General features: G+C 42.6%; 1 protein-coding gene across 8 annotated transcripts in view; it reads right to left on the minus strand.

The window, feature by feature from the left end:
• SULF1 (sulfatase 1) overlaps window positions 1–27,439 on the minus strand; it is a 136,137-nt gene that overhangs the window by 34,515 nt on the left and 74,183 nt on the right. For all 8 annotated transcript variants that reach the window (XM_079901244.1, XM_079901243.1, XM_079901239.1 and 5 more), the window contains 5 exons: window positions 25,107–25,346; window positions 16,073–16,224; window positions 13,487–13,656; window positions 2,181–2,331; window positions 1,066–1,241 (listed from right to left, as the gene is read on the minus strand). In XM_079901244.1, coding sequence (XP_079757370.1) covers window positions 1,066–1,241; window positions 2,181–2,331; window positions 13,487–13,656; window positions 16,073–16,224; window positions 25,107–25,346 — 889 coding nt within the window. The remainder of the gene's footprint in view (window positions 1–1,065; window positions 1,242–2,180; window positions 2,332–13,486; window positions 13,657–16,072; window positions 16,225–25,106; window positions 25,347–27,439) is intronic.

Here is a 27,439-nt window from a genome sequence, read left to right on the forward strand (position 1 = left end):
GTGAAATCAGGGGTCCAGGCTGGATGGTCTTTAAGGATCATTCCAGCTTTTGAATTCTACTTGCACTCTTTTCTTTCACTCTTTCCATAATTGTTTCATGTACATGATCTCATTTTACACAAAACATTTTTTTAATGATTAAAAACACATTTATTTAAGTGGTTGAGTTGCCTCCATTTGAATATTGCCTATTGCTTCCATAATAATATCAGAAGTTTTTCACAGACGCTTTTTAACGGGCAGCACCTGCTATATCTCTACTAACAGTTACACGAAACATTTTGATCGGTAGGGCAAATGAAACCCATTTTACGATGGGAATATCTAGATACAGAGGGATGCAGAGACTTGCTTAAGGTGACAGAAATGGAATTCCAGTCCTTCAGGCTTCTTTTCTTAAAATTTATTTAAATTTATTTAAACTTTATTTAAAGTTCTTAAAATTTAATTTTCTTTAAAAAATTCTTTAGTAATAATTAAAAAATAAAAAACAAGGGCTTCCCTGGTGGCGCAGTGGTTTAGAGTCCGCCTGCCGATGTAGGGGACGCGGGTTCGTGCCCCAGTCCGGGAAGATCCCACATGCCGCGGAGCGGCTGGGCCCGTGAGCCATGGCCGCTGAGCCTGCGCGTCCGGAGCCTGTGCTCCGCAACGGGAGAGGCCACAGCAGTGAGAGGCCTGCATACCGCAAAAAAAAAACACAACAAAACAAGAGGAAGGACTGGTTATTTTTAAAAAAAGATTCAAAGAAGGTAAGGATAATGTTCCTAAAGATCACATTCTGTGTCTGTGCACACAGCCTCATGCATTCTGATAAATTTGAGAGAATGAATCACTGATACAGTTATTTTTCCCTTCTCTTGAAAGAGTATACTTTAGTTAATTTAACATGTGGCAGAAGTGGGGGAGGGGTGGAGCAGGGAGGAGGTTTTTGTCTTCTGAATTACCAACCTACATGCACCCTTTTCGTTTGGATGAAAGGAAACCAGAGCCTGAGATTGGTAATTGAATTATCTCAGACGTACACGAGCTATGACAGCTGAATGTTGGAAACAGAGAAATACGTACATCGATCCTGGTTCTACACTTGGACCACGAATAAAGAAAGGCACACGGATATCAAAGTCATATGGCATGGATTTCCCCTTGACCAGTCCAAACTGCCCGATATGGTAACCGTGGTCGGCAGTGTAGATGATGTAAGTGTTCTCCAGCTCCCCCGTTTCCACAAGCATATTATACAGCTGAAACACAGCACAGACACCAGTCAGAAGCAATTGTGATGGCGTAAGATGACAACAGTGCTGCCATGATTTCACCCAAACCTTTTTCCCATTATTTTTAGGAGGCAAGAGTTGCTTTAATAAGGCCGACAAACATGTACATTACCCACATTTTCCAGTTGCCTGCAATCCTGGAGGGAAAAAGTCTAATAACACAGTGGATTTTGTATAATATGTAACTTTTGTGAGTCTGGTACGTTTCATTTAAAGGTTTTGTTTGCCTATTTGGAAAAAAAACTCCCACAAAACAACCTCCACCACCAAACTTTAAGGTTTTACTTTGAAAAATCCATTTAAAAGCAAATTTGACTATCATCACTCATATCTAGTTATCAAGGGTTAAAAACAGGCTATTTCTGAGCCTGATCCAGCTAGATCCAGCCTTCAGGCATGTCTTGTTTGGCGTATGTTTTAAAATTCAGGAAATTTCAAAGAAAATATTTGTATTTCTGGCTTCTTTTAGAAGTCAGAGGACTTGATACTGTATCCACATTCTTACACAATAGAATTAGTTGAAGTTGAGTAGTTGCTCCCTGCTTTAGATGGGGGCATTTAGTTTCAAGTTCACTACAAGCCCCACCATTCCCTATTGCCTTATACTGGATCTGATTTAGCTACTTACATTATTTGCTTAATTCCTGAAGGTACTTGCGGCTATAGCCCTTGATCTATGATGTCTTGATTTGTATCTCCTCTCTGCTACTGGCTCCACAAGAGCCAAGCATGGAGAGGTAATAGAAAGGGGACAAGATAAGGGAGCAATGATGAATTAGCTGAATACACACACACTCTCTCTCTTAAAATGAAAAACGACAACTACAAAAACAGGATGGGCAAGAATGGGTCTACGTAAGGGGAGCTGGACCAAAACCTGTCACTGAGGCAAGTTCGTGTGCTTACCCTTTCCACAGAGTCATCCACTGACATCAAAGTCTGAAGCCGTTTGCGATGTAGAACGTTTGTGAATTCCATGTGGATGGGCAGCATGGGTCCCGTGTACTGCATTATCCAGTGTTTGTCCATATTTGGTGCATAATTATAACTAGGAGTTCTGCAAATATCCAGAAAGGAGTCTTACTATATACGCTTTTTAGCCATTTAGAGACATATCTCAAGTTAAAGGCTGTGAAATAACAATAACAATTTAGGAAAGATAATTTAGACACTGCTAAAGGATTTTTTTCTCCCATACATCTCTCTGTGTTTATATAGAGATCTGAAGTCCGCACCACCCCAAACAGCACAAGCCCTCTGAAAACCTATATGGATTCAAACTTAGAAGACCAAGACTGGCAGCTAAAAATCTAATTAGTGCAAGTTCCTTTGGGTCCTTTGACTAAAATGTGTAAACACACGTCAACATGATTGTGGTCATGTTACAAATCTACAGATAAAACTCAGTAATGTAGAAGAGAATGTTCTCATGGTGATATTAACTCGAAAAATTGTATTGCTAATTAGGCTATGAAATATAGTCACTAATACATTATGTGCAATGATGAGGAATCAAAATTTCAATACATTTTCTTCTCTTGAATTTACTAGGGTATTTTATGGATTACCTACATATCTAGTCTCTATGAATTTTTCTCATTCCTAACCTTGTATATAGATACCATTAATTAATTAATTTTTATTTATTATTATTATTTTTTGTGTGGTACACGGGCCTCTCACTGTTGTGGCCTCTCCCGTTGCAGAGCACAGGCTCCGGACGCGCAGGCTCAGCGGCCATGGCTCACAGGCCTAGGCACTCCGCGGCACGTGGGATCTTCCCGGACCGGGGCACGAACCCGCGTCCCCTGCATCGGCAGGTGGACTCTCAACCACTGCGCCACCAGGGAAGCCCAAGATACCATTAATTTAATTGGATTTTCTGGAATTATAACCAAGTCTACGGCAATATACATGCTTACCAATAGAGCTATTCATTATAGACAAATCAATATAGGTGCAGGGCATAATTTTTTGTTAACTATAGGGAAGTGGGTTCTGTTGTTCTAGGACAGGTGGTTCAAGCCTATATTTAATCTATTGCAGAGATCCAAGAGGTGTCCATACTTTCCTTTGGGGCCACACAAAGCACGTCACCTCTCTGAAGTGTTCCCCAACTCCCTGGACCATTTGATGCTGCTACCTCACACTCCCAAAGAACATATCTATGCTAGAACAATTCTCACAGTGAGAAATGTTTGTTTTTCATTTGACCTCTCCGCCACACTATAATGTACTTGAACCTTTTCCTTAGCTGATAAGCATATAAGCGTTGTTTAATATTAAACATTAAATAAATATTTAATGTTTTATTAAACATTTAATAAATGTTTTATTAAACATTTAATAAATATTAAAAACTTAGCGAGTATTTACCACATGTCAGGTATCGTGCTAAGTATTTTATTCACATCAATTCATTTAATTAGCTCAGCTCTTCTGGGATACAGGTTTATCATTCCTACTTTACAGCCGAGAAAACTAAGGCTTAGCAAAGATAAATAACTTTCTCAGGTTAATAAAATTAGCGGGTAATAGAACGAGGACTTGGTTCCAAAGCCCATTCACTTTAAAAAAATGAAAAGAAAGTAGAACGAGGGGAGTTTCCTGCATCTGAGATTGCTCTTCATATGAACCACAACTGTGCAAAGAGCCAGTCTCACAGAATAAGCAACAGTCTATGTTGATCGAGAAATTTCATTACGAGTCTCTGTTCTGGGGAGGATCCTATCAGTGAAAGATGGTGGATAATGACGACTGAAGGTGACCCTGTGGCATCATTTATTATAAAACTAGAGAAACAATCAGTCGCTGTGAGCCTGGTGAGTCCAGGAGCCTCGACCGTGTTCCAGTGGTTCCGTCAGGGAGGGAATTTCGCATGGGGGAACTTGGAGTTTCTGAGATGCATGAGTGTACACAGGGGTGTTTCCATGAACACAGGGCTCTATAAATGTCACCTGTGACTATACATTTTCTTCTGCCAGTGGATTTGCAGCACCTCTCTTTTAATATTTGAAAATGCTGTTTTGGTACCATTGGTCTTCCTGGTGTAAAAAGTTACCCTGATGATCTGTAAGGATGCGGGTTAACCAGCAGAAATGCCACAGCTCAAATGCCAATATAACACAGAGCACAGGAGACACTGTCACTAGAAGTGTACAAGTTACACTCAGAAGTGTAAGTTAACTCCCCTTTAAGGAGACAGATTTGTAGGGTGGGAAAAGCACCTGCAGCTCGATTTGCTCATCTGTAAATGGGGATAAGAGCATCTCTAATAAAAAGTTGTTTTGAGGAACAACGAATCTGTCTGTCTATCTATCTATTATCTATCTATATCTGTCTGTCTATTATCTATCTATATCTATCTGTCATCTATCTCTATCCCCTCTATCTATATTTATCTCTCTATCTCTATCTATCTATCTATCACTTTAAAGTGCCCAGAACAGAAGACATACCTGAGTTTCCTACATGAGCCAATAAAAAAATGTATTCTATAAAAGGATATGGGTTGAAAAAAATCTCATGGCATTAAAAAACAAACTTTCAGATATCACTTGCCATTCTCTGTAAGAGAAACTTTCAACATTAACTTTCGTCTCCTTACCAAGTAGACACCTCATGAACCAAATGGTCCCACTTTTGGCCTGAAAGCGTTCTTCATATCTAAAATTGCACCACGGGCCAAATCTGACTCTTGTATCTCAGGGGCCTGGGCAGTAGGAAGGGACTTAAGCCCATGTTTCTTATTCTTCACACAGCGTGTCGCCTTACAAACAGGATTAGATTAAGAGACAGAAGAGGAGGTGGAGAGAGGGGCCATCTAAATCCTGGCGGAAAGAGATTTTCACCCATGGGGGTAGTTTGAGGTCAGAGAAATAGAGCAAGTTGGTCACAAAAGGTCCCTCACCACTTACTGATACGTGCCCTGAAAAACAATACGGCTATAAAAGATTACATGGGGTTTCTTCATAATACCTCACCCTCTCCTCTTACTGCCTTTGATGTTGGTTTGCCTTAATTTTAAAATAAATCTAGTCGATTTTTTTTAAACCACAAAAACTCAACACAATTAAAAATTACAATAGGGAACCGAAAGGCAGGCTTACAGTGGGCCAATCATGTCCTCCACCGTGTACCTTCAAGTGCTTGGCAGGGTTCCATCCACCTCGCTTTGAGGAACAGGGAAGGTTGCAGCAAATTGGACTCCCGGATTTACAGAATGACTTATGTTCAATCTGGCTTATATTAAAAGGGAGAGTTCAGGTCCGCTGTCAAAGCTGTCCTTCCCCCATCCCCTGTTTTTCTTAATTTCTGGATGTGGGAGATGACCCCCCCCCACACACACCTGCTCTGGGGATGAGATCCCAGGTGGGATCTCAGCAGGGGGGGAGGGGGGATAAGCATTTGCCTTTTAAAGGAAGACAGGCTGCCACTGCTTCCCACAGAACAGCAGCTGTCCAGGGACCTGCAGGTGGAAGGTTGGGGGTCGCTGGAACTGACAGTGTTGTTGAAAAGTGATCTTTTGCCAAAGACCTGTGGTTGCCTCCTGCTGGGGTTTGCCAAATTCCTGGAAGATGCAGCCTTCTGTCCCCCAGGGATAATGAAGGCTTGCCGTCCTAAGAATTGACTTACAATTATTCAGACAGAGCCTGGAGCTGTTGGCTGGCCCACGAGCCACAGAGAAGCAAGCAACTGTTTTAGGGAACAGTGGAAAACCACATATCCAATTGTTCCAGAATGTTTTGGAATCAGACCTGAATTCTCATCCCAGTCCTGTTATTTACTAGTGTGTGATCTAGAGCAACTTGTTTCTCTAGGCCTCTGTTTCCTCATCTCTATAACGGGAGCAAGGATTTCAAAGAGTTCTCGTGAGGCTTCAAAGAGGTGTCAGTGACTCCAGAGGACAAATGCTGTGACCACATCACACCCACACTTACAGGTAGCTGGGAGAGAGCTTATCACATCACAGCTCACCTGCTTGCTGTAGCAGCCCGGAGAAGGCAGGGCATCTTACTCCCACTTTACAAATGACATAGTAAAGTGTATGGAGGTGGTCCTGAAAGAACGTGATGGGACCCCTGCTCCCTCCATGACGTCACACTGAACTGCCGTCCCCAACAAGCACCTCAAAATCCCCATCATTAAAAGCACAGATCCAGGGCTTCCCTGGTGGCGCAGTGGTTGAGAGTCCGCCTGCCGATGCAGGGGACATGGGTTTGTGCCCCGGTCCGGGAAGATCCCACATGCCGCGGAGCAGATAGGCCCGTGAGTCATGGCCGCTGAGCCTGCACGTCCAGAGCCTGTGCTCCGCAACGGGAGAGGCCACAATAGTGAGAGGCCCGCGTACCGCAAAAAAAAAAAAAGCACTGATCCATACATTTCTTTCTATAAAAAGTAAGTCCTGAAATCATTAGCCTTCATTCTGATTTAAAATATTAGCTGCGGGCTTCCCTGGTGGCGCAGTGGTTAAGAATCCGCCTGCCGATGGAGGGGACACGGGTTCGTGCCCCGGTCCGAGAAGATCCCACGTGCCACGGAGCAACTAAGCCCGTGCACCACGACTACTGAGCCTGTGCTCTAGCGCCCGCGAGCTACAACTACTGAGCCCGTGTGCTACAACTACTGAAGCCCACACGCCTAGAGCCCGTGCTCCACAACAAGAGAAGCCACCACGATGAGTAACCTGCGCACCGCAACAAAGAGTAGGCCCCGCTCGCCGCAACTAGAGAAAGCCCACGGGCAGCAATGAAGACTCAACGCAGCCAAAAATAAATAAATAAAAAATAAATAAAATAAAAAATAAATAAAATAAAATATTAGCTGCCTCTGTTTCCCATTCAGACGCCTCCCACCAGCTGCTATGTGTCTATGTTTGTTGCAAATACAGAATCAAGTCTGATCCTCCAGGGCACACTGGAGGCATCCTCCAGAAGGTAGATAACACTGGCTGTTTGCTTGAAAATGGAGAGGACAAAGGACCAACTTGTTGTTTTTGAGTTTCTGTTGCTTTCTTTTAAAAAACCCTCAAAAAACGAAAATCTGTCAGAGTTACAGTCACATGTGCCTGGTCTGCTGTTTGTTCAGATACATGTTTGGCCCAGAACTATGCTCTCCAGACCTCCTAACTTTCAGGAAGGTACCTGTAACCCTCAACAGATTATTCCAATACTTAAAAACGTGAGCTTTGCCCAGCAAGGCCTCCCTGCACATTGCTTTTCTCTAGTCATTGTTTGTCTGGAGTTATTGTTCAGTGTACGAGCTCGCAGATCGCTCAGACTACTGGCCTTGTACGTTCAACCTTTGCCATCAATGCCAATTCTCCCCGGGCTTTGGTTTTCTTGCTCGTATTGCTTATTGACATAACAGGGATAAGAATTCTGAAAATCAATCATGTCCCCTTTCTATTTGATGGGTGGTTGTTTAGGGAGAATAATTCTTACTAGCACAGAAATAGTTTCAAGAAATGCACGTGTCATATATTAAACCCATTCGCGGCAAAATGCAAAGAACTTAGCAGTTCATTTGTACCACTGATGGTCTTTGCTGTCACCCCACAGAAATTAAATATATTTTGAGCGTTTTGTATTTGAACATGTTTTCTTCATTTGCTATTTAGTCTCATACGACAACAAAAATCCTAACTCTTAATACACTTATTGGTAGCAGGATAATCACTCACTGAGAAATAGGTCTCGATTCCCAGAATAAGTTAGTTGTATAGATTTAAGACGCACACACTCAAAGCATTATACTGGAAATTCTAGACTTAATCTCCCAGGCCACACCATCTCAGCTTTCACTAAAATTAAACGTATTTAATTTAATTGACTTCTTGGAGATCTTCCCCATTTGAGTTCAAATGTCTTTAGGTGGGCAATATTTGAACACATGAAGGATAATACCAAATGATCTTGATTATAGATAAATCATAAAACTTTAAAATAAAAAGGCATATCATAAAACTAATTTAAAGAGTCTTCCAATGATGCTGCAAACTCCAATTCTAATTGTGCAAAGACATACGTAGGGAACTCTTCTCCTATTAATTGTGACTGTGATGGGTACTGAACAAGCCCGGTGTAGTGGAAAGATCTAGGGTCCAAGAGAGTCGAGTTTGGGCTCCAGATTTGTCCCTATCTACTTATGTGACCTGGGCAAAGCTATTTGGGTCTTTTTTTTAAAAAAAAATAAACTTTGGGTATTCATTTTTTTAATCTAAAAATTTACGAAATTATACTATCTCTAGGTACTCATTTAATTTATAAAACTGATTGTTCAACTATTTTCATACTAGTTAAAATAGTGTCTTAATGTCAGCTAGTTGGTGGGGTTAATATGTTTACTCATTTGCTAAACAAAAACGTATTGTACAACTAGAGCAACAGGAGCTGTGCTCACCAGACAACGAGAGGTAGAGATGGACCGCTGGGTCCTGCCTTTGGGAAAGAGCGACCTTGCCTAGCAGCAGGGCACCATTCACGTGATACTGAGTGCGAATACGGCCCCCTGGACCTGTGCGATTGCACTTCGGGGATCTGGGTAAACAGCCAGTGCAATGGGATATGTAGTAAACATAGAGAGAAGAAGAGAGTGGGAATAGAGGAAAGGGAGCAATGAATTCTGCCCCAATCACAAATGTTTATGGGGGATTTAAAACTCTCTCATCTTCGAAAGCATATCCTTTTATGTATTTGTGGAAGAAATGAGGGAGAACGTCACATTCTTTTTAAGGCAAGACATTTCTTTCCAACTTTAGGTAACAAAGGTGTTTCGAAAACTGTTCTGAGGCTTACACAGACGTAGTTTTCCCTTTGACGTGCCGTGTCCATCCCAAACTCCACTGTCAGAACAAATCCTGCAACTTAGTGGATGTGGACTGTTCTACCGAAAGTTTAGGTTTCACGTGAACCTCTGTGTGTGTGTGTGTGCGTGTGCGTGTGTGTGTGTGTGTGTACAGTCATACACATTTCCAGGGATGGAAAGAAAGAACTGTTGAATTGGAACAAAAAAAATTTTTAAGTTCATACATGCATAGTTGGTAGGAAAGTATTCAGGAAGTCTGAGCCCTTCATAGAATCATCGGGAAGATACATGGAATCTCCTTTCTCATAAAGGCTTTTGTCCACAGGTGCATATTATCACATCACTGAGGCCAGGAGAGAAAAGCGATGCCAAGTGAGGATGAGGCTAGAGCATTACTGTGAGGATACGGGGGAGAGAATTTACCGGGAAGTGTAGTAGGGTCGCAGCCATAGTGAAGGGCTCTATGGTAACGGTGATTATAGGTGATTATCATGACGGAGGCTCCCTCAGAACTCTCAGAGGCCAGGAGTGGCTGAGCCACTGTCTGATCAAACAGTGTCTTCCGTCCGTCTGTAATCTGTTCTCATTCTTAGCCGGCTGGCATAACCTCTAGCTGCAATATTGGACTGGCTTCCTTCCTTTGTTGGAACGGCGAACACCATGGAAACCTGATACATTCGCTGCAGGCTGAGGGGGTCAGATAGCTCTAACCCAAGGCGGATGAAAGGCATCTGGAAAATGCTTGACCACCAAGGAAGGTGACCTCAAGGAGAGCGCTCACATGGCTTGCATCCCCCCGCCGAAAGGGGAGAGCCTGCAGCTTCTCGTTCTGCTTTCCTAGGGCCTGCCGAATATCTCTGCAAAGCACTTAACTTCTTGCATCCTTTGCTTGAATGCCTTGCTGTTGTTCTCGCTAAGGAAACCAGCCATTCAGGAGCTCCGAGCGCCACAATGGAAAGCTTGCCTTCAATTTGTCTCACTCCTTTTGTGTGCGGACTGAACTGTGAACCTGGGCAGTCACTCACAGTGACAAGAGACGCACACGGACTCTCTCCAGCCCTTTCCTCCAGCGGCAGCCGGGGAGACTTTTACAACAAAGATGCCCTGAATTCAAGGCTTCTAAGGTGTGCAGGAGACACAGCGGATCTCCCCATTCTAGGTACACAAAGCCCCAAGCTCAGCAGCAAACAGAAGCTGAATCGCTCATCCCACGGTGTGAATTTTCATCTTCTGTGGCCAAGAGTGTTCTCCAAACTGGCACTTGCCTATAGCACATCTTGCACCTGGCAAAGATAACACAGCCCGGGCTGCTGCTTCTGTCTGTGTTTTTAGAATAGCCAGGTGTGACAGCCTCATCAATGCGGGTCTTAGCTAGTCAACAGACTTGTCAAGGCACCACGGACAAGTATCAACTCGTCCTTTCTCTAGCTGCTTTCCCCGAACATTAAGTTGAACCAAACGAAGCAGCACTTTTTGTAGGTCAAGAGAGATCCAATCCGGAAAGAACAGTTTTTTATGGTTTGTCTTAACAGAAAGGATCAATGAGAATTAGCACCTATGAAGTGGCTTCTGTGTCCCAGGCCCAAGGTGGGGCCCCTTTTAATTGTCACTCATGACACCACGTCAAGGTGCTAGTTATTACTCCCATTTTACAGATGAGACAATGCAGGTTCTCAGAGCTTAAAGAAACGGCCCACAGGCTCAGTGAGGACAGCTGAGATAGGAACCCACGCTTGTCGGCTCCAAGGCCTGAGAACTTTTCACTCTGCCATGTGCAGATTTCCCTTAGTAGCATCACTACTAAGGCACACAGGGGGTTCATTTGCATTAAAGAGGAATAATGGAAACTTTGCATGAGAAGATGATCAACTCACATATGACGTCATTCTACCTTTACTACGTGGCCTCCAGTGACTCTCTGCTTATGCTTACATACAAATTACACAAATTCTCAATTCTGTGAATTTCTCTTTCTAGCTTTATCCCTTATTGCTTTCCTAGGTCACATCTTAGATGGCCTCATTTACACGGTGACCACTTTTCTACGCCACATTCTCTTCCTGAAATCATCTACCCAATCTCTGCATATCAGCTGCAGAAATTTTGCCCATCCTTTGCGGCCCACTTTGAATGCCTTCTGGGCCCTGAAGTTTTCCTTGTTCCTCTAAAAGATGTGCATGCTTCCTCCTCCAAACTTCCACAGCCCCTGGGATCCCTGCTCTAGTACTTACTGCTGGGCCTGCTGCTGATAAGACTATTTGGACACTACCCCCTAGAGCAGGGGACCAGGACAAACTTATCTGTAAAGAATCATACAGTAAATAGTTTACGCACTGTAGGTCATACGGTATCTGCGGCAACTACGCAACTCCACGGTTGTGTTGCAAAAGCAGCCATAGACAATACCTAACTGTATGAGCATGGCTGTGTTTCAATAAAACTTTATTTATAAAAACTGGTGGCAAGCTGGATTTGGCCCCTCTGTGCCAACCTCTGTCCTAGTTCATTGGGTCTCCAGGGTTAGCAATTGTGTCTTCCTTGTGCCTATATCCCTGCTGTGTTGTACAATGTCACAGGTGGCGCTCCATAAATATTTGTGGAACTATTAGAATTTTAAATTGCTGCAATCAGAGATGCTTTTTTTTTTTTTTTTAAAAAAAAGCTATTGTTGAGGCCCCGAGAACTTTGCAGATTCCTCTGGTCCTGCACTGCTGTCTGTGCATGCCGCTGAGCTGTCAGAACCTCTTGACCTGTGGCTGATTTTCCTGTAGGCTCAGGACCTTGCCCTGAAGCTGCAAAGGCAGGCTGACTTCTAAGGAGCCGTAAAACACATTTTGTCAACCTCTTGTCCTCAAACTCGGGAAAACATCAGTGAAGTTTACAGTTGTGGAAAATCACCTTAGGCTGAGATTCTGTTAACGCAACAAAGGGAGCGATTTCTGACTCAAAAGAAAAGAGAAAGGTGGGTCCCAGGGCATGGAAGAAGCCTGCAAAAACCTTTTTCTCTCACTGAACCAGCTGGTTACTAAATCTGCAAGTGATTGGTAATGGAGAGCCACTCACCACTCATGGGCTTCATTCATGAATTCAGTTGCATAGCTATATGTAGGGTAGGTTTTCAGAGGCTTGTATATCCATCCACAGGGTTGATTCCAAAGCACAATGGCTCATCCAGACCGTATTCCCCAGATGCTGGGGCAACCTTCTTTGTCGACAATATTTCATGCATCAAAACACTTTCACCCTCCAAGTTCCTGGGCATGCTCAGTAGGACACCCACCCTGGCTTCGTACGTATTGTCAGTTCTTGTCTTTCTTTCTTTCTAAGTCACTTGATACGATAGAGAGGATCTAAGTACCACTGACCAGGAGCCAGCAGTTTATTAGTTATAATAAGATAAAAAATAAGAATAAAAAGAAAAAGTTTTCCAGGGATATGTCTTGACCAGCAACTAGAATGCCTTCCATAGTTACTTACCTCTTTCCGTAAGGAAGTACATTTAATCTTTTTTTTTTTGTTCTGTCTGGGATCACAGATAGAAAATCAGCGTGGATGAAAAGGGATGATATTTAAGCACAAACAGATGAAGAATGTATTCCGGAGGTTTAGTGACGAAGGAAACACACCAGTACCCTGTTCCCTACCTCTCTGGCGGTCAAACTTTCAGCAGATACAGAGCCAGCTGCTCTGCGTAGAAGACTGTGCATTATTGCAATGGATAAGAAGAAAGTGTGCGGACAGAGTGAAAATCAAAATCACGTCCTCTGCTGCCTAAGCATCGACTTTGGCTAGTGAGAACGATAGGCACATTACAGCTCTCTGCTCTCTGTCCTGTCCCTGTACGCCATCAGCCCTCTACTCTGTGCCTCCCCACCCCCTCCTCTTAAAAAGAAACATCAGGTTATTTGAAAGCCTGACCTGAGAAGGCCTCTCGGGCAAGCCCACTCCAGCTGCCTCTGTAGCAATGCTAATTGCACATCTGCGGCAAAGCTGCAACAGTCCATGCCCAGGGAATCCACCCGGGTTTTTATAACCAGACCAGGGGTTGCCACCCAGCTGCTATGAGAAACACACTGCTTGATCACTATTATGATTAGATCACATTTGTGAATATTATTTAAGACAACTGAAGGAAACCCTTGATCAAAATCGCCCCCCATTCACCCCGCATGCTTCTCTCTCTTTTCGTTTAGCCGCTTACAAATGTGGATGTGATTCCTAATCAAAGCACCTCGACAAGCCCTTGAGTTCAGGGTCTTCCTGTTCCGCGGTCTCGGGGCAGAAGCCGGTGTTCCCGTCTCGTGGAGGTGCCGCGTGGAAGGAAACGGGGTGCAGGGGAGGAGCGAGATGGGGAGCAAAGGCGGGGCCCGCGTTCGGCAGGTCCCGGAGCTGAGGTTGTTACTCACATGTGTTGGGAAGCATTGGGGTACAGTTTTGAAAACTGTGGGGCTGAGTCCTCGGGGCCGTGGGGCGCCGCGTGGCTGATGACCATCATAATGGGCCTATGGGGATACATTCTCTTAGACATTTTGAAGTAATTAATGCTCTCGTTAGTGATTAAGTCTGTGAAGTAGTCCTGAAACATATATTTGACACAAAACAAAAATTACAAAAGGTGACATTCATCAGATCACATTTGAATACTGCTTTCCCTCAGAAGCAACGCACTGAACGAGGAGGTAAGATCTTAAGCAGGAAGGGAAACTACTTCCCAAAGGGGCAAAACATCTTCCGGAGACAGAGGACATCAGCTGGCAGTTACCTTCTGGGTTTGCTAAAGGGGTAACGTGCACAAACCTTTTTTAAAAAATAATGTGCAATTTAGGAATTAGCCAAAAAAAAAAAAAGGGTCAAGTCCCCGTTTGCCCAAGATAATGATCAGATCTGGCAATACAAATGCTCCAGCACATGAAACACCGGATACATATTTCATTCTCAGGTTTCGCTGATGTAATTCTTTGACAAAAAAAATTTAATTACTTCAAGGGCAGGAAACACCCACGCCCACTACAAATTCACAGTTGCAGAACACACACACACACAGACACACACAGGCATACACACACACGCATAAATGCACAAACAAAAGAAAAGATCTTTTCCTTAAATTAAAAATTCACCTGTGAGCATTACATAATAAATGCTAATGAAAGGCGTGGCCAAAATCTGGGCGCCCAGGGAAAAGTGGCAACATTTTATCAATTAGTTTATTTGAAACACTCAGTATGGGGAGCAGTTGATCTCCAGCAGATTATACTGTTAATTGCACAACTAAAATTACCCAGCTGTTGGGATTAGAGCCTGACTTGTTAATAAAATAACTTAAACCGGCAGTCCCAGGGGCTGATGCAAAAGCAATAAGGGGAAGAGGGGGAAGAAATGGAATAAAAAAGAAAAAATGAAAACTTAAAACACCTGCTTCCTCTAAGTGTGTATCACTGGCCTGGAACTCCGGTATAAAGTTTATTCAGAAAGTGCCTAGGCAATGTGCACCGTCAGAGGCTTCTAGGCATGACTAATCACATGTAGATTCAAGGACCAGAACAGCTGCAAAAGCAGTGCCCAAGGGACCAAATCTGTGTCATTGTTAGGACAAGTCCACAGGCTAACACCTTCGTCCATGGGAGTGTCTGTTTCATTCCTTTCCTCCCTAAAAAAAGATACATATTCTTTTTGACACAGTTGTCTTTGACACTTAATCAGCTGTGATAACGGGCAAGTTACGCTGATTTAGTCTTTGGAAGGAATCTTGATTACTTTGCTCTCCTTAGGACAACAGGGAAAGAAGGGTTAATAGCTTGAACAGAAGCATGACAAGCATCCCCACAAGATAAAAAATGAGCAGTGACAATTACTGCACTTGGTAGGACAGTGCTCAAATCTGCCTCCAAGGTCCCTGCCAGCTCTCAACTTTGATGAGTTTGGAAACCTATTAGCAATGTTTGTGAATTGCTAATACGCATTCATTTGCATGCGTTGTTTTCTGAAGGGTATGAAAGAGTGAGACATACACCCTCACCCCAAGTCCCCTGTGCTCAAATCAGGCCAAGTGGAAAGACAGCAATGTGCCAAAGTTCGATCAAGTCTCCTCTCTCTGACTTCTACCAAGAGCTGTTTCGTAGTGACCTGTGCTAGATAGAGCAGATTCTCGGCTTCTTTGAGATAAATGAGGAAGAGATGGATATGGCTAGGAGGGCAGAAGGCATTTTAGGCTAATTAGCAGGCTAAATTCAAAGATGCTTTCCCCTCCACTCTTGCGATCTGGAAATAGTTTTAAGTTGGCAATCACAAAACCTGTGTGACTTTTACAAACTCTAATCTGGGATCCATTTGTTAGAGAACCATGGGACATGTCCGTTTCATTTTCTATGACCTGATTTGGAAATCCTAGGATTGAATCGTGGGCCATGTCCCTTCCAGTTTCTATGAACTGATTTGGAAATCCTAGGACTGACAGCCTTAACAGACTTTTGCGGACTCTAGCTGCCATGGGGCAGGTGTCCTTGTCAATATCAAAGTGCGATCAGACAGGAGTAAAAGCAAAGAATGTGGTTTCTCAACTTTTGATTAGTGCACTTGTCTGCTGTTATTCTTACATCTACATTGGAAGCCACAGACAGAATATACTTTCACCCCAGTGAAAAGCAAAACAGCGTGAGATGAACATATGATTATGTGGATAAGTCCTCTAGAGGAGGAAAACCCCAAAATTATCCCAAGACAGAGTGGAGGCATCTATGATTTTTCTGATAATACTTTCATCAAAGGCTGATTGCCTTTCATCCTAATGGGGGAAAAAAATCGCTATTCAAAGTCAGTGCTCCTTGAGAGCCTTTTTCTTGCCTGGAGTTTAAAATTACCTTAAAATTTCTCATTCTAATACTGTGAGAATGTAGAAAGCCAATCTAGTGTATGGGCTAACACACTGAAAATGGCTTTCCCCCATTATGCACAAAGTAAATTGATGCAGTGTAGAAGTGCCCGAAAATTACCTTCGCATAATCAAATCCATGCTTTTCTTTGATGCCATTGCGACAAACAGTGTAATTATAGAAACGAGAATTCTTGATTAATCCAAGCCATTCTCGCCACCCGGGAGGGATGTAGCTGCCATTATATTCATTGAGGTATTTTCCAAAAAAGGCTGCAATGGGAAAAAAGGATTATTTTCTCACGTGAAATGATTAAGCGTAACTAAATGCATCAACGTGAAATTATGACTTGAAAAAAAAGGCAGTGAGACAAAAGTTAACCTGGTAACCGTGGAGGCCAGAATAACATGCATGTAATACTCTGATCCTTTAGCAAAGTGACACATACACATTTTCCTTTTGAATAAATAGAAGTAGTGCCCAAGTACACGGATTATAAAAATCACCACCATGATCATGATACTCTGAGTGCAAGTGATAAAAGGAGAATGTACCTTTTTGTTAAGTTGATATAACAATCAGAGAAGTAGCCAGTATGAAATCTGGAATACTGAAAGTTGTCTTTGTGATAAAATAAGTCTTCTAACTGTTGGAGAGCTGCGAATTTCAAAAACGCTATTGAAAAACTTGTCTTTGTTTTTGCCTGTCAGGACAGTACACATTTTCCCAGCCAGGGAACCGTAGTAAACTCCGTTTATCATGGGACGCGGTCAGGGTTTTTACGTCACATGTATTTTATGTCCTCGGTGTTTGCATTATATGTATTTTGCAAATGTGTTTATTACTGATAATCAAAAATTCTAGCAACATGGAGTCACAACCTAGACGACTAACTTTCATAGAATTATAGTAAAATAGAGGTATATGTGCTACAAAAACTCCACTGCTCGTTGAAAAGGCCACTGGAAGGCCTTCACATTTGTAACTTTGGCATGGTCACACCCAAGAAAGGCCGCTGTGCAACAGTGGGGTCGGAGCTCTGGGATCTGTCCCTGTTTCCTGATTACTTGACACCCCTCATGGAGGCCCACTGTCTCCTGACCGGCTTTCCTATGCAGGCTCCAGGGTCTTTCCATTCTCACTGCCAGCTTCCTGAAGACCAGCTCGGGTCACATCACCTTCTCATGATCTTGGATGGCCCCCCCTCGCCTGCAGAATCACATTGAGTTTGACACCTTGCCATCCAAGCCCTTCCTTGCCTCCGACCCCATCTTGCACGTCTCTGTGAATCGTCCCTCTCTCCAGTCAACGTGTTGCCTTTACTTGTTCTGGTTTCCACCTCTCCACCTTTGTCTGTGCTATTCTCTGCCACCCTCTGTATGAATCAGCCCAGAGCAGAAGCCATTTCAATTCCAGTCTTCGCCCCGATCCCACAGCACTTTACTTCTGTGGCTCTGAAGCTGTCTTCCCTCTCTTCCTGGTGGTATAGTTATGTTCACGTAGAAACCTAATCTCCCTTAAACTGTAAGGGTTTTGAGGGCAAACACTGCCTCGACCTCATCTGTGGACCTCCCTTCCCTCATCCTTGCATGTAGTCTAGGGGCTGCATGAATTTTTGTTTCTTGAACTGGGCTTCATGGAGCCCCATGTCTTCTGGGGATGGTACCAGTTCTGGACTTGTTAAATGTTGTGTTTTCAATTGAGCTATGATTTTTTTAAAAAAAAAGTTGATTTGGTCTAAATATTTTCATAGAGGAGAGCTTCAGAGTTAGAAAAATTGACACTTCCCATTGGATTTACTTTCTTTGAAGGGCTGACTCAAGTCTGAGAAACACAGCAATGTTTATTTGTTGAATGAATATTTATATGTTGAATCTGCAAATGAGTAAATCAATCAGGTGGTCAATTAGCCAAACACCTACTGCTTGAGGATTCTGCCAGGGTCCCTGAGCAGATGGACGGGTGTGGGACAAAATGTCAGAGGGTCTCATGTCAGCTATGACTCAGGGTTTCCCTCTGAGCTGGCTCTGAGCAGTAGAAATTCTTCTAATGAGCGGTTCTCGTCTTCAGAGACTAACCACCTTTTCACATCGAACCACAAGATGATTTTCCTTTCCGACAAAAGGCAACGTGATTTAAGAGTCACAGGCGGCGGACCAAAGCCACACCCCACCAGCATGACTTCAGAACGGGACTGTTTCCAGAAGACTTTCACTTAATAACCTCAAGCCCAGCTCTTTCCCCTGGCCTGCTCCTCTCCCCAGGGTTTTTTTCCCCACTTTTCTCTCTTTTTGTAAAAGATCATAGTGGTTTGCAACATAAAACCTGGAGCCAGCTTGCCTGGGTTCAAATCCCGGCTCTGTTATTTGTCAGCTATCCTGCCGGAGGCAAGTTACTTAACCTCCGTCTACCTCCAATTCCCCTTCTGGAAAAACATGAAGATGATAACAGTAATAGTGGTATGATCGTTGTGAGGACTAAAAAGAATGAATACATATGTAAAGCACTGAAAACAGTACCTGGCACATAACGAGGGCTTATTAAATGCTGCCACTGCCAGTATTATGATGACCATGGCTATGATCATTAGCCTTTCAATGATCTGTGCTCTGATTTTAAATAATTTACCCTCCTGCAATGCAAGGAAATCCTGTTCTAGAGTTCTGCACTTGTGCACCTGAAAACATTGCTGGAGAGGTCACACAGTTTTCTTCCCCAACCTGATTTACTTTGTGGCAACAAATTTCTCCCCCAACTGGCTGACATTTTCGTGCTTAATTAGTTTTTAGATTTTTTCTTTTCCTGCTACTTTTAGTTCTGTTCTCTCTCTGTTCTTTTTTTTTCCTCTCAGGGAAGCCATAACAAGTCATTCCTGCCCTTCCCTCATTGTTTTACCCGTTAGATTATTTAGGACTGTTTTCTACCCATTGCCATGGCTATTGCCCTTTCTCTTAATCCTCCCCTTATAAACTATTCCTTGAAGTCTCTTAATAGGCCTTGTTATGTGCTTTAGAACTCCCTCCAGGTTTTCGGTGTCTTTGTGTTAATGGGGTGTAAAAAATGTATTCAGTATTCCAGATGTGGCCTCACCCATCACACTGGTTCCAAGAGAGACCGGGGACCTCGTCCGTCATGAGGCGGCACCCAGCGTTGTCAGCTTCAAGTTACTCGGCCTTTCTGGTTGCCTCCTAAGACCGAGGCTCATTTGTAATCACCCCTGGCCTCTTTCAACATTACGCTTCCCGGCAGTGCTCTGCAACTGATTATCTGGGCTTCTAATTATTTTCCTCCAGATGTATTAAATCTCTTTCTCCCTCCCTAAGATGAACTACATTTTCTCACCCATATTGCCATTATATTGGGTGTGGTTTGAAGTTTTTGTATCCTTTGCCACTGGCAATTCAACCCAACTTAACTAACTGTCTGAATATGTCACTAACACACCACCTACCCCTCCTTCTGTATCATTCTTTTCTCTGGGCCATTAAACACTTCCCTTCACAGCTGTTTAAGAAGGTGGCAGGGGGTCGTTGGGTGACAGGGAGAATGATCAGGAAGACCTGATTATAATGATTGTTGACTTTAGGCCATGCAACTTCTGTCCGGGACTACCTGTTACATAATACTTAGAAAAATTCCCTTGAGCCATTTGAGGCAAAAACATTTATTTTTATGTCGGCGATAGTACGCACACAGACAAAAGATTTCTGATGCTGTAGGGAAGTCAAATCTTATCGAATATAACAAATGATATACTAAATGAGCTTTTATTCCATGTATTATTAGATTTGGGGTGGCAGGACTTCACTGGTAGTAACTAAAAATTTACATAATTTTGAACCAAGTTAAAATTATGATATACTCTTAGGTGACCTCGTGCACGTGAGTCTGGCTTCCCCAACTAGATTGTAAGTGTAGCAAAGACAGGAATCTCACTTTACAGCTCTTCATACACCAATGTCTAGTATAGTTCTAAGCATAGTGTGGCTCAATAAATAGCATACTATGGTATGCTATATCTTATGTTTGTGTACTTAACAAAAATCAATAATGCCATAATTCATAAAGATAAGAATATTACTTTGTCTTACTTTCAGTGAACTCTACATTTTAAAACATCTCAGAGAATAAATATACTTGCTATAAGTAACATAAATAAATTCTGTAATGTAAAAAGACACGAAACTAGAAAATTGATTAACTTGTCTACATTGTTTTACTACAAAAAGAATTCTCTCCAAAAATTTTTATTGTGGGTCTCTATTAAATATTGGCCCTTTCACTCCAGTGATATGAAGAAGAATTAGTAGGACTAAAATTTCATTCACCTGTGATTTTACGTATCCTGTATTATGATTATAATTTGAACACTAGCATTTTTAAAGGAATTAATATGATTACAGTGATAGCAAAAATGGACAGGAAAAAAATCTCTGCATTATATAGGTTGGAAAACTGGGCTGGACAAGTTCTCAAAACAAGTTTAAGGCAGAGTAAGGATGTGACTCCAGTTCTCCACCATTCGGTTCAGGGTTTTTTTCTAACACTTGATGCTACCTCTCCAATACGGATTATTATACACTACCAAATGTAAAACGGATAGCGAGTGGGAAGCAGCCGCAGAGCACAGGGAGATCAGCTCGGTGCTGTGTGTCCACCTAGAGGGGTGGGATAGGGAGGGTGGGAGGGAGATGCAAGAGGGAGGAGATACGGGGATACATGTATATGTATAGCTGATTCACTTTGTTATACAGCAGAAACTAACACACCCTTGTAAAGCAATTATACTCCAATAAAGGTGTTAAAAAAAAACCATGGGTTATTACTCTTACCTTAACATTTATGCCAGGTTTTACATTCATGTCTATACCCTCACAAGAAATTTAAACTAAAACTTTTTTGAGCAGATAGGCAGAATTTTCCTTTTTATGATAGATAATCCAGTATCATTCCCACTATACTTAGAACATAAAATGCAATAGACACGTTACTGTATTTTCCCTTCTTAAACACTTAAGCTGTTGTAGACTCATATTTTCCATGAGTAAAGTTAGAAAAATTTAAGTTACAGCCAGTCCAAAAATACGCCTTGGTTCTGAAAAAGAAAAATCATGTCACACAATGGTAAATACAATATTGGATCAATTCAATTCATTTCAATCCATGTATTCTGGATGCCTCCCAAAATAAGCCTCTTAGTAATTTGTCTTCTCTGAGTTGCTCTTCATAAAACTGATTGCTGCTTTGTGCTTTTCTCTAGATGGGTATTCATGTATAATACATAGTTCAGTTTCCGTCATTATTTTTCTTAGGTTCTCAGCTAAATGTTCCAAATAACGTATGCATTATTAGGAAAACATTAAAATCGTTAGATATTGGCTCCTCCCACCTCCCCAACTAGTTTAGTGGCTCATAAATATGCTGGTTTAATACCTACTCACCAATTCTCTTAACTTCCTAAGATGTCTGTCATCCTGATGTGCTTATTTGTGGATTTTCAAATGGGTCTCTGTCCCTGGTTGGATCGATAATTATTGTCACAGAGACATCTCTACTTCCTAATTGTCTGAGACGTGTCAGTATTTTCCCATCAAAGATGAATTTAAATTACGTAGCTCATTATCACTGCCATTTTAGTCTTCCAATTTTTAATTTTTCTGATTTACTAATGGGCACATCAAAATTTATTTTCCTGAGTGTATATCATCCGTTTTCTATTCATAGCTAAGTGTTTGGACGAGCCCTAAGTGTTTGGAAAAGTCCCGTTTCCCTTAAAGAATTCCTTTTACTTTACAGGATGACTCACTATAAATTCCATTATTACCTAAGTGTCTAGACCCCTGGGAAGAAGGTTGGCTTCAGAATCTGAGTTAGTTTCCAGGAGCAAATCTCCTCTCCCTGAAGAAGACAACTGATTGAAGCAGGCTACGGGGCTGCACCAAAGGACTGACAGTTGTCCCCGGGAAAGCCTGATGGTCTGCAGCTTCATCCTAGACCTAACCCATTAGGTTAGGGTAGCATACTGGAAAGAGGCCTGAAGACCAAAGTCCTGTTGCCCACTCTTCCTGTTAGAACATCAGATGTGTCACTTCAGCAAGTCACCTTAATCTTGTAGGTCTAAATTTGTTCGTCTGAGAACAAAGGAACCGAAAAACTAAATTACCTCTGAGTTTTATTCAAGCTCTTGTAGGGTGGACGCAGCATAGGATAATTGAAACAAGTACCAGAGTACACTCCACTTCTTAGAAGCAAGATTTGTTTTTTCTTGGTGACCCAGTGAGCTGTGTAATGGATGGCATTTCCATTTTTGCTTTTGCCATCTGGAAGTTAGCTCCAAATATGCAGTCTTTCTCTACAACTCCGTGGTATGCCTGCAGTTTGCATATTAACCTTTGCCTTGATTTTAACTGGCTCTACCCTTCGTTTCCATTCGACAGTGTCCTTACTGCTCTGTATCTTATGTTTTATGTGTCTCTGCCAGGCACTCCGGAATGAAGCATGATAGAAATATATGTAAAGAAATAAAGAAAGAGGAAAGATGTTGGAGTCAGGTGTGCTGGATTCAGTCTGTCACTGACTAGCTTGTGACCTCAGATAAACCCTCCTGAGTTTCGGTTTCTTCACTGGCAATATGGGCAAATCCTTTCAAAGTTTCCGGAAGAATTAGGTGAGAAAACTTAGCTAAAGTGCCTGGTACAGAGGAAGCAAGCATCAAATATCAATTTCCCTTTTTTCCCCTTTCTTCCCCACTGCCCAGCTTTACTGAGATATAATTGACAATCAAAACTTGTAAGCAATTATACTCCAATAAAGATGTTAACTTAAAAAAAATTTGTAAGATGGGACTTCCCTGGTGGTCCAGTGGCAAAGAATCCGCTTTCCAATGCAGGGGACGCGGGTTCGATCCCTGGTCGGGGAACTAAGATCCCACATGCCGCGGAGCATCTAAGCCCGTGCACCACAACTACTGAGCTCGGGTGCCTCAACCAGAGAGTCTGAATGCCGCAAACTACAGAGCCGTCGTGCTCTGGAAGCCGGGCGCCACAACTACAGAGCCCACGCACCCTGGAACCTGCGCGTCACAACTAGAGAGAAGCCTGCGAGCCGCAGCTAAGACCCGATGTGGCCAAAAATAAATAAATAAATCTTAAAAAAAAATTGTAAGGTTTACAGCCTGATGGTCCGCTATACATAGACATTGTGAAATAGTAACCACTGCCAAGCCAATCAACATATCCATCACTTCACATCTTTGCTAGTTTCCAGTTTTTTCTTTGTGGTGAGAACATCCAAGATCTAGCCTTTTAGCAAATTTCAAGTACACAATATAATACTGTCAACTATAGCCACACTGCTGTTCACTATCTCTCCAGAACTTATTATCTTCTTTTTGCCCTTTCTTGATTTAGCCCTGAAATGAATTAGCAAGTCCTAATTGACAGTTCTAAGTTCTGGGCAGGTTTCTCTGTGTCACCAGCATCTCCATTTCTAGGATGGACACCGTCCACACCGGTCTGGATACAGTGAGGGTTCTAATTCCAACTCTAAGTTCCAACTCTCTCCGTCTCTCTATGTCTGCTACTAGGAATTAAATTATAAGGGAGCCTGGGAGTTGAAAGGCACTGATTTCGTACAATGCTTCCCGCAAACGAAACACAATTTGGTGGTCAAAATCAGGAATCAGGCATCAGGGGACCATTTCTGATTTTGCTTCTGAGCTGGTCATCACACAGTATTTGAAATTCCCACATCAGTTATAAAATGGAGCTAAGTACATTTGCTGTTTATGAACCCTACAGGGATGTTTGATAGATCTGCAAATTGCTTTAGAGCTCGCAGGTGAAAGGTGCTATGAACTTAAATCACTTATGTGGGAAAACACACGCAGGATAGGGCACTTGGAGTAACCTAGTTTCTTTCTGAAGCGTAAGCAAACACGCTTGAGGCTCATGGGAGGAGTTTCTTCTGTGAGCGGAGCTCTTGAATGCCTGTGGATGACAGTGCTATCACACCCACAATCAATATTTTCATCCATAAAGAACAAGTATTAAGTGCGCACAAGGCGCTCTGCAAAGAAGCAAATGGCCACGTATTTCCTGAGTCCAGTGGAAAAGGTTAATTTCATTTTTAAAAGAGATTTGAGAGAATACATTGATCTGATATCCTTTCCTTTTAAATCTTCAGAATAGAGAATCTGCAGACCTGAAAATCTTTTTCAACAAGTTTTAATTATGACACCCTTAATTCTTATGAATACGTCTAGTTGGTTCTGAAAAAATTATTTTTCATCACAGCCCTTCAATCAATATCTTTGCTTCTTTTCATAAAGAAATGCTCAGAAAACCCAAGGAGAGCATGTAAACGCTAGGAGAATAAAGGTTTTGGGGGCAACCTGACAGGAAGGAGCCTTGCTTCTTTCTTACACTGGTATGATGTTCATAACCTCTCTGGAAGGAGGTCCCCAGTTTGCAAAAGACCAACTAACCAAACTGCTCATCTATGTAGGTTAAACAATGATAGAAGATGTAGCAATTGGGATGCCCTCCTTTCCTGGGAGATGGGGGCGAACACTTGAGATCTAAAAGTCACCAAAACTAAGCTAAAGAAACTCCCAATCCTATTAATTATGAGTAAATAAATAGATGAATGAATAAGGTACACCTCACTGGATGATTTCTTTCAGTTACGTCCGAATTCAGTAAACAATTTTGATAATCTATCGTGTCCCAGATCCTGGGGTACGTGCTAAGCAATTTCAAAGCGCTTGATGATTTCTCACCCAATGGGCAAGAATTTGCCAACATTTAAGACAAGCCTCAAGCTGCGCTGGGATGCCTGGAGGTTTGGAGGGTTGAGGTAAGCACGTTCATGGGATGAAAACTCTTCTGTTGCAGGTTCTCCTGGAAAATTCCAATTGCCGGTTGCTCTGATGGGGACAACACTCTCTTAACGTGTCTGCTGAGAATCACTGACTTTTCTCTAAGGGACCTCTCTCTGGGATGTTAACCAGAGGGAAAAGTAGAGGATGCTGAGAGACACAAGCCTCGGCTCCTTCCGCTTAGGGACCGATTGGAACTTCATATATTTCACCATACAGTGCATCTTCCAGAGGTGCGCTACCAGAGGTTCACGGGCTGGAAAGCTCCCCCTTTACCTGTTCTGTAGCCGGTGCTGTTCAGATAGACAGCAAAAGTCCGCGGTTCGTGCACTGCCTGCCAGGGGGGCGAGGAGCAGTTCTCATTGTTGGTGTAGGTGTTGTGGTTGTGCACGTACTTGCCCGTGAGCATAGACGAGCGGGACGGGCAGCACATGGGCGTCGTCACGAAGGCGTTGGTGAAGGTGGCCCCCTCGCGCTCCATAATCTTTCTGGTTTTGTTCATGACTTGCAGGGACCCTGGAAGGCACAATGCCAGCGTTGTTAGCAGACAGCACCGCGCGATCACCCACCGATGTCACGTCACTCAGGGGCTCTCTTCCCCCTGCCTTGTTGATTTCTCTGCCTTAGCCTGAAGGAGTCTATCATTTGACGAGCTCTCGTTTCTAGAACAAAATGCAACGTTTGGGATTCTGCCATCTCAAATATTTTGCAGAATAAAAACACATTTCAGCTTCTCCCCTCCTTGATCACAAAGGAAAAAGAAAAGCAGGTTTATCTGATCACTAAAGCTAGAATTTTAGAGACGGAGCAGATTCCAAGGCCAGCAGCCCTTTGAAGATTATCAGAGAGCATCAAAACAGAGCATCAGAACTCCTAGCCCACCACATTCGCACCATGCCACAGACATTGCAGAGATGACGAGATAGAATGTTTTCATCGTATGAAATAAAAGAGGGGAGAAGTTTTCCAATTAAGTAAAAGTCCTTCCAAAATGCCTGTTTTTTTTTAAACTGGGGTAAAGTTGCTTTACAATGCTGTGTTAGTTTCTGCTGTACAACGAAGTGAATCAACTATATGTCTACATGTATCCCCTCCCTCTTGACCTCCCTCCCACCCCCCCATCCCACCCATTTAGGTCACCATGGATCATTGAGTAGAGTTCCCTGTGCTGTACAGCAGGTTCCCACTAGCTATCGATTTGACACACGGTAGTGTATATATGTGGATCCGAATCTCCCAGTTCATCCCACCCCTGCTTCCTCCCCTGTGTCCACATGTCTGTTTTCTGTCTGTGTCTCTGTTCCTGTGCTGAAAATTGGTTCATGTGCACCATTTTTCTAGATTCCACATATATGCGTTAATATACGATATTTGTTTTTCTCTTTTTGACTAACTTCACTCTGTATGACAGACTCTAGGTCCCTCCACGTCTCTACAAATGACCCAGTCTCGTTCCTTTTTATGGCTGAATAATACTCCATGGTATATATGTGCCACATCTTCTTTATCCATTCATCTGTCGATGGACATTTAGGTAGCTTCCATGTCCTGGCTATCGTAAATACTGCTGCAATGAACATTGGAGTGCATGTGTCTTTTTGAATTATGGTTTTCTCAGGGTATGTGCCCAGGAATGGGATTGCTGGGTCATATGGTAGTTCTATTTTTAGTTTTTTAAGGAACCTCCATACTCTTCTCCATAGTGGCTGTATCAATTTACATTCCCACCGACAGTGCAAGAGGGTTCCCTATTCTCCACACCCTCTCCAGCATTTATTGTTTGTAGATTTTTTGATGACGACCATTCTGACCGGTGTGAGGTGATACCTCATTATAGTTTTGGTTTGCAAAATGCCTGTGTTTAATTAAAAAAAGATCTTCAATGTAAGTTCGCATCCTCTAGCAAACTCACCACATACCTGCCAGTTTTTCTACCAGGATAGTACGACCAGTTTATATTTTCACCTGTTTCCACGTCATTTTAAAAGATGGGTTGTTTGTTTGTGAAAGAGCTATGATTCTGTCACATTCAAAAGCATCTGCGTAGTAGTGAAGCGTGCCATTTGAACTGTAAAGGATGAAATTGTACATACGATTGCTGAGGAAGGAAAAAAAACCTATTTCGATTATCCAGCCAAACATGGAAGCTGAAACCCATCCAAATACTACAGGAAAAAAAAAGCTCAGGCCAGAGTTCAATCGTCTTTTCAGGACCTGTCAAGAAATGCACTACAGAGCACTACAGCCAAGGCCATTGCATTTCAATCCTGGAGCCTCACATTTCCAACAGGTCCTACTTCTTCCAAAGAAAGGGAGAAAGTCTATGTAGCTTTCCAACAAGGAAGGAAATCGTAATGCAAACCAGGCAAGCATTCAGAGCAGAAGAGAAGCGTGCAGCCATCCAAAAACCACAGTTTTTTTTCACATACGAGCTCTTACCATTCACATGAAAACAGAAAAGATGGTTTCTAATTGGGTCTCCTTAGAGCTCCCTGAAATATGCTTCAGTTAGGAGGATTCCTAACTGCTTTTTCTCCCCTGGTTGTATTCAGAGGATCAAGCAACCTTTTTGCCATCAGTGGATAACATGTAGTGAGCACCCACTTCAT

The sequence above is a fragment of the Stenella coeruleoalba genome, assembly GCF_951394435.1.
Source record: "Stenella coeruleoalba genome assembly, chromosome: 17".
NCBI classification, from domain to species: Eukaryota; Metazoa; Chordata; class Mammalia; order Artiodactyla; family Delphinidae; genus Stenella; species Stenella coeruleoalba.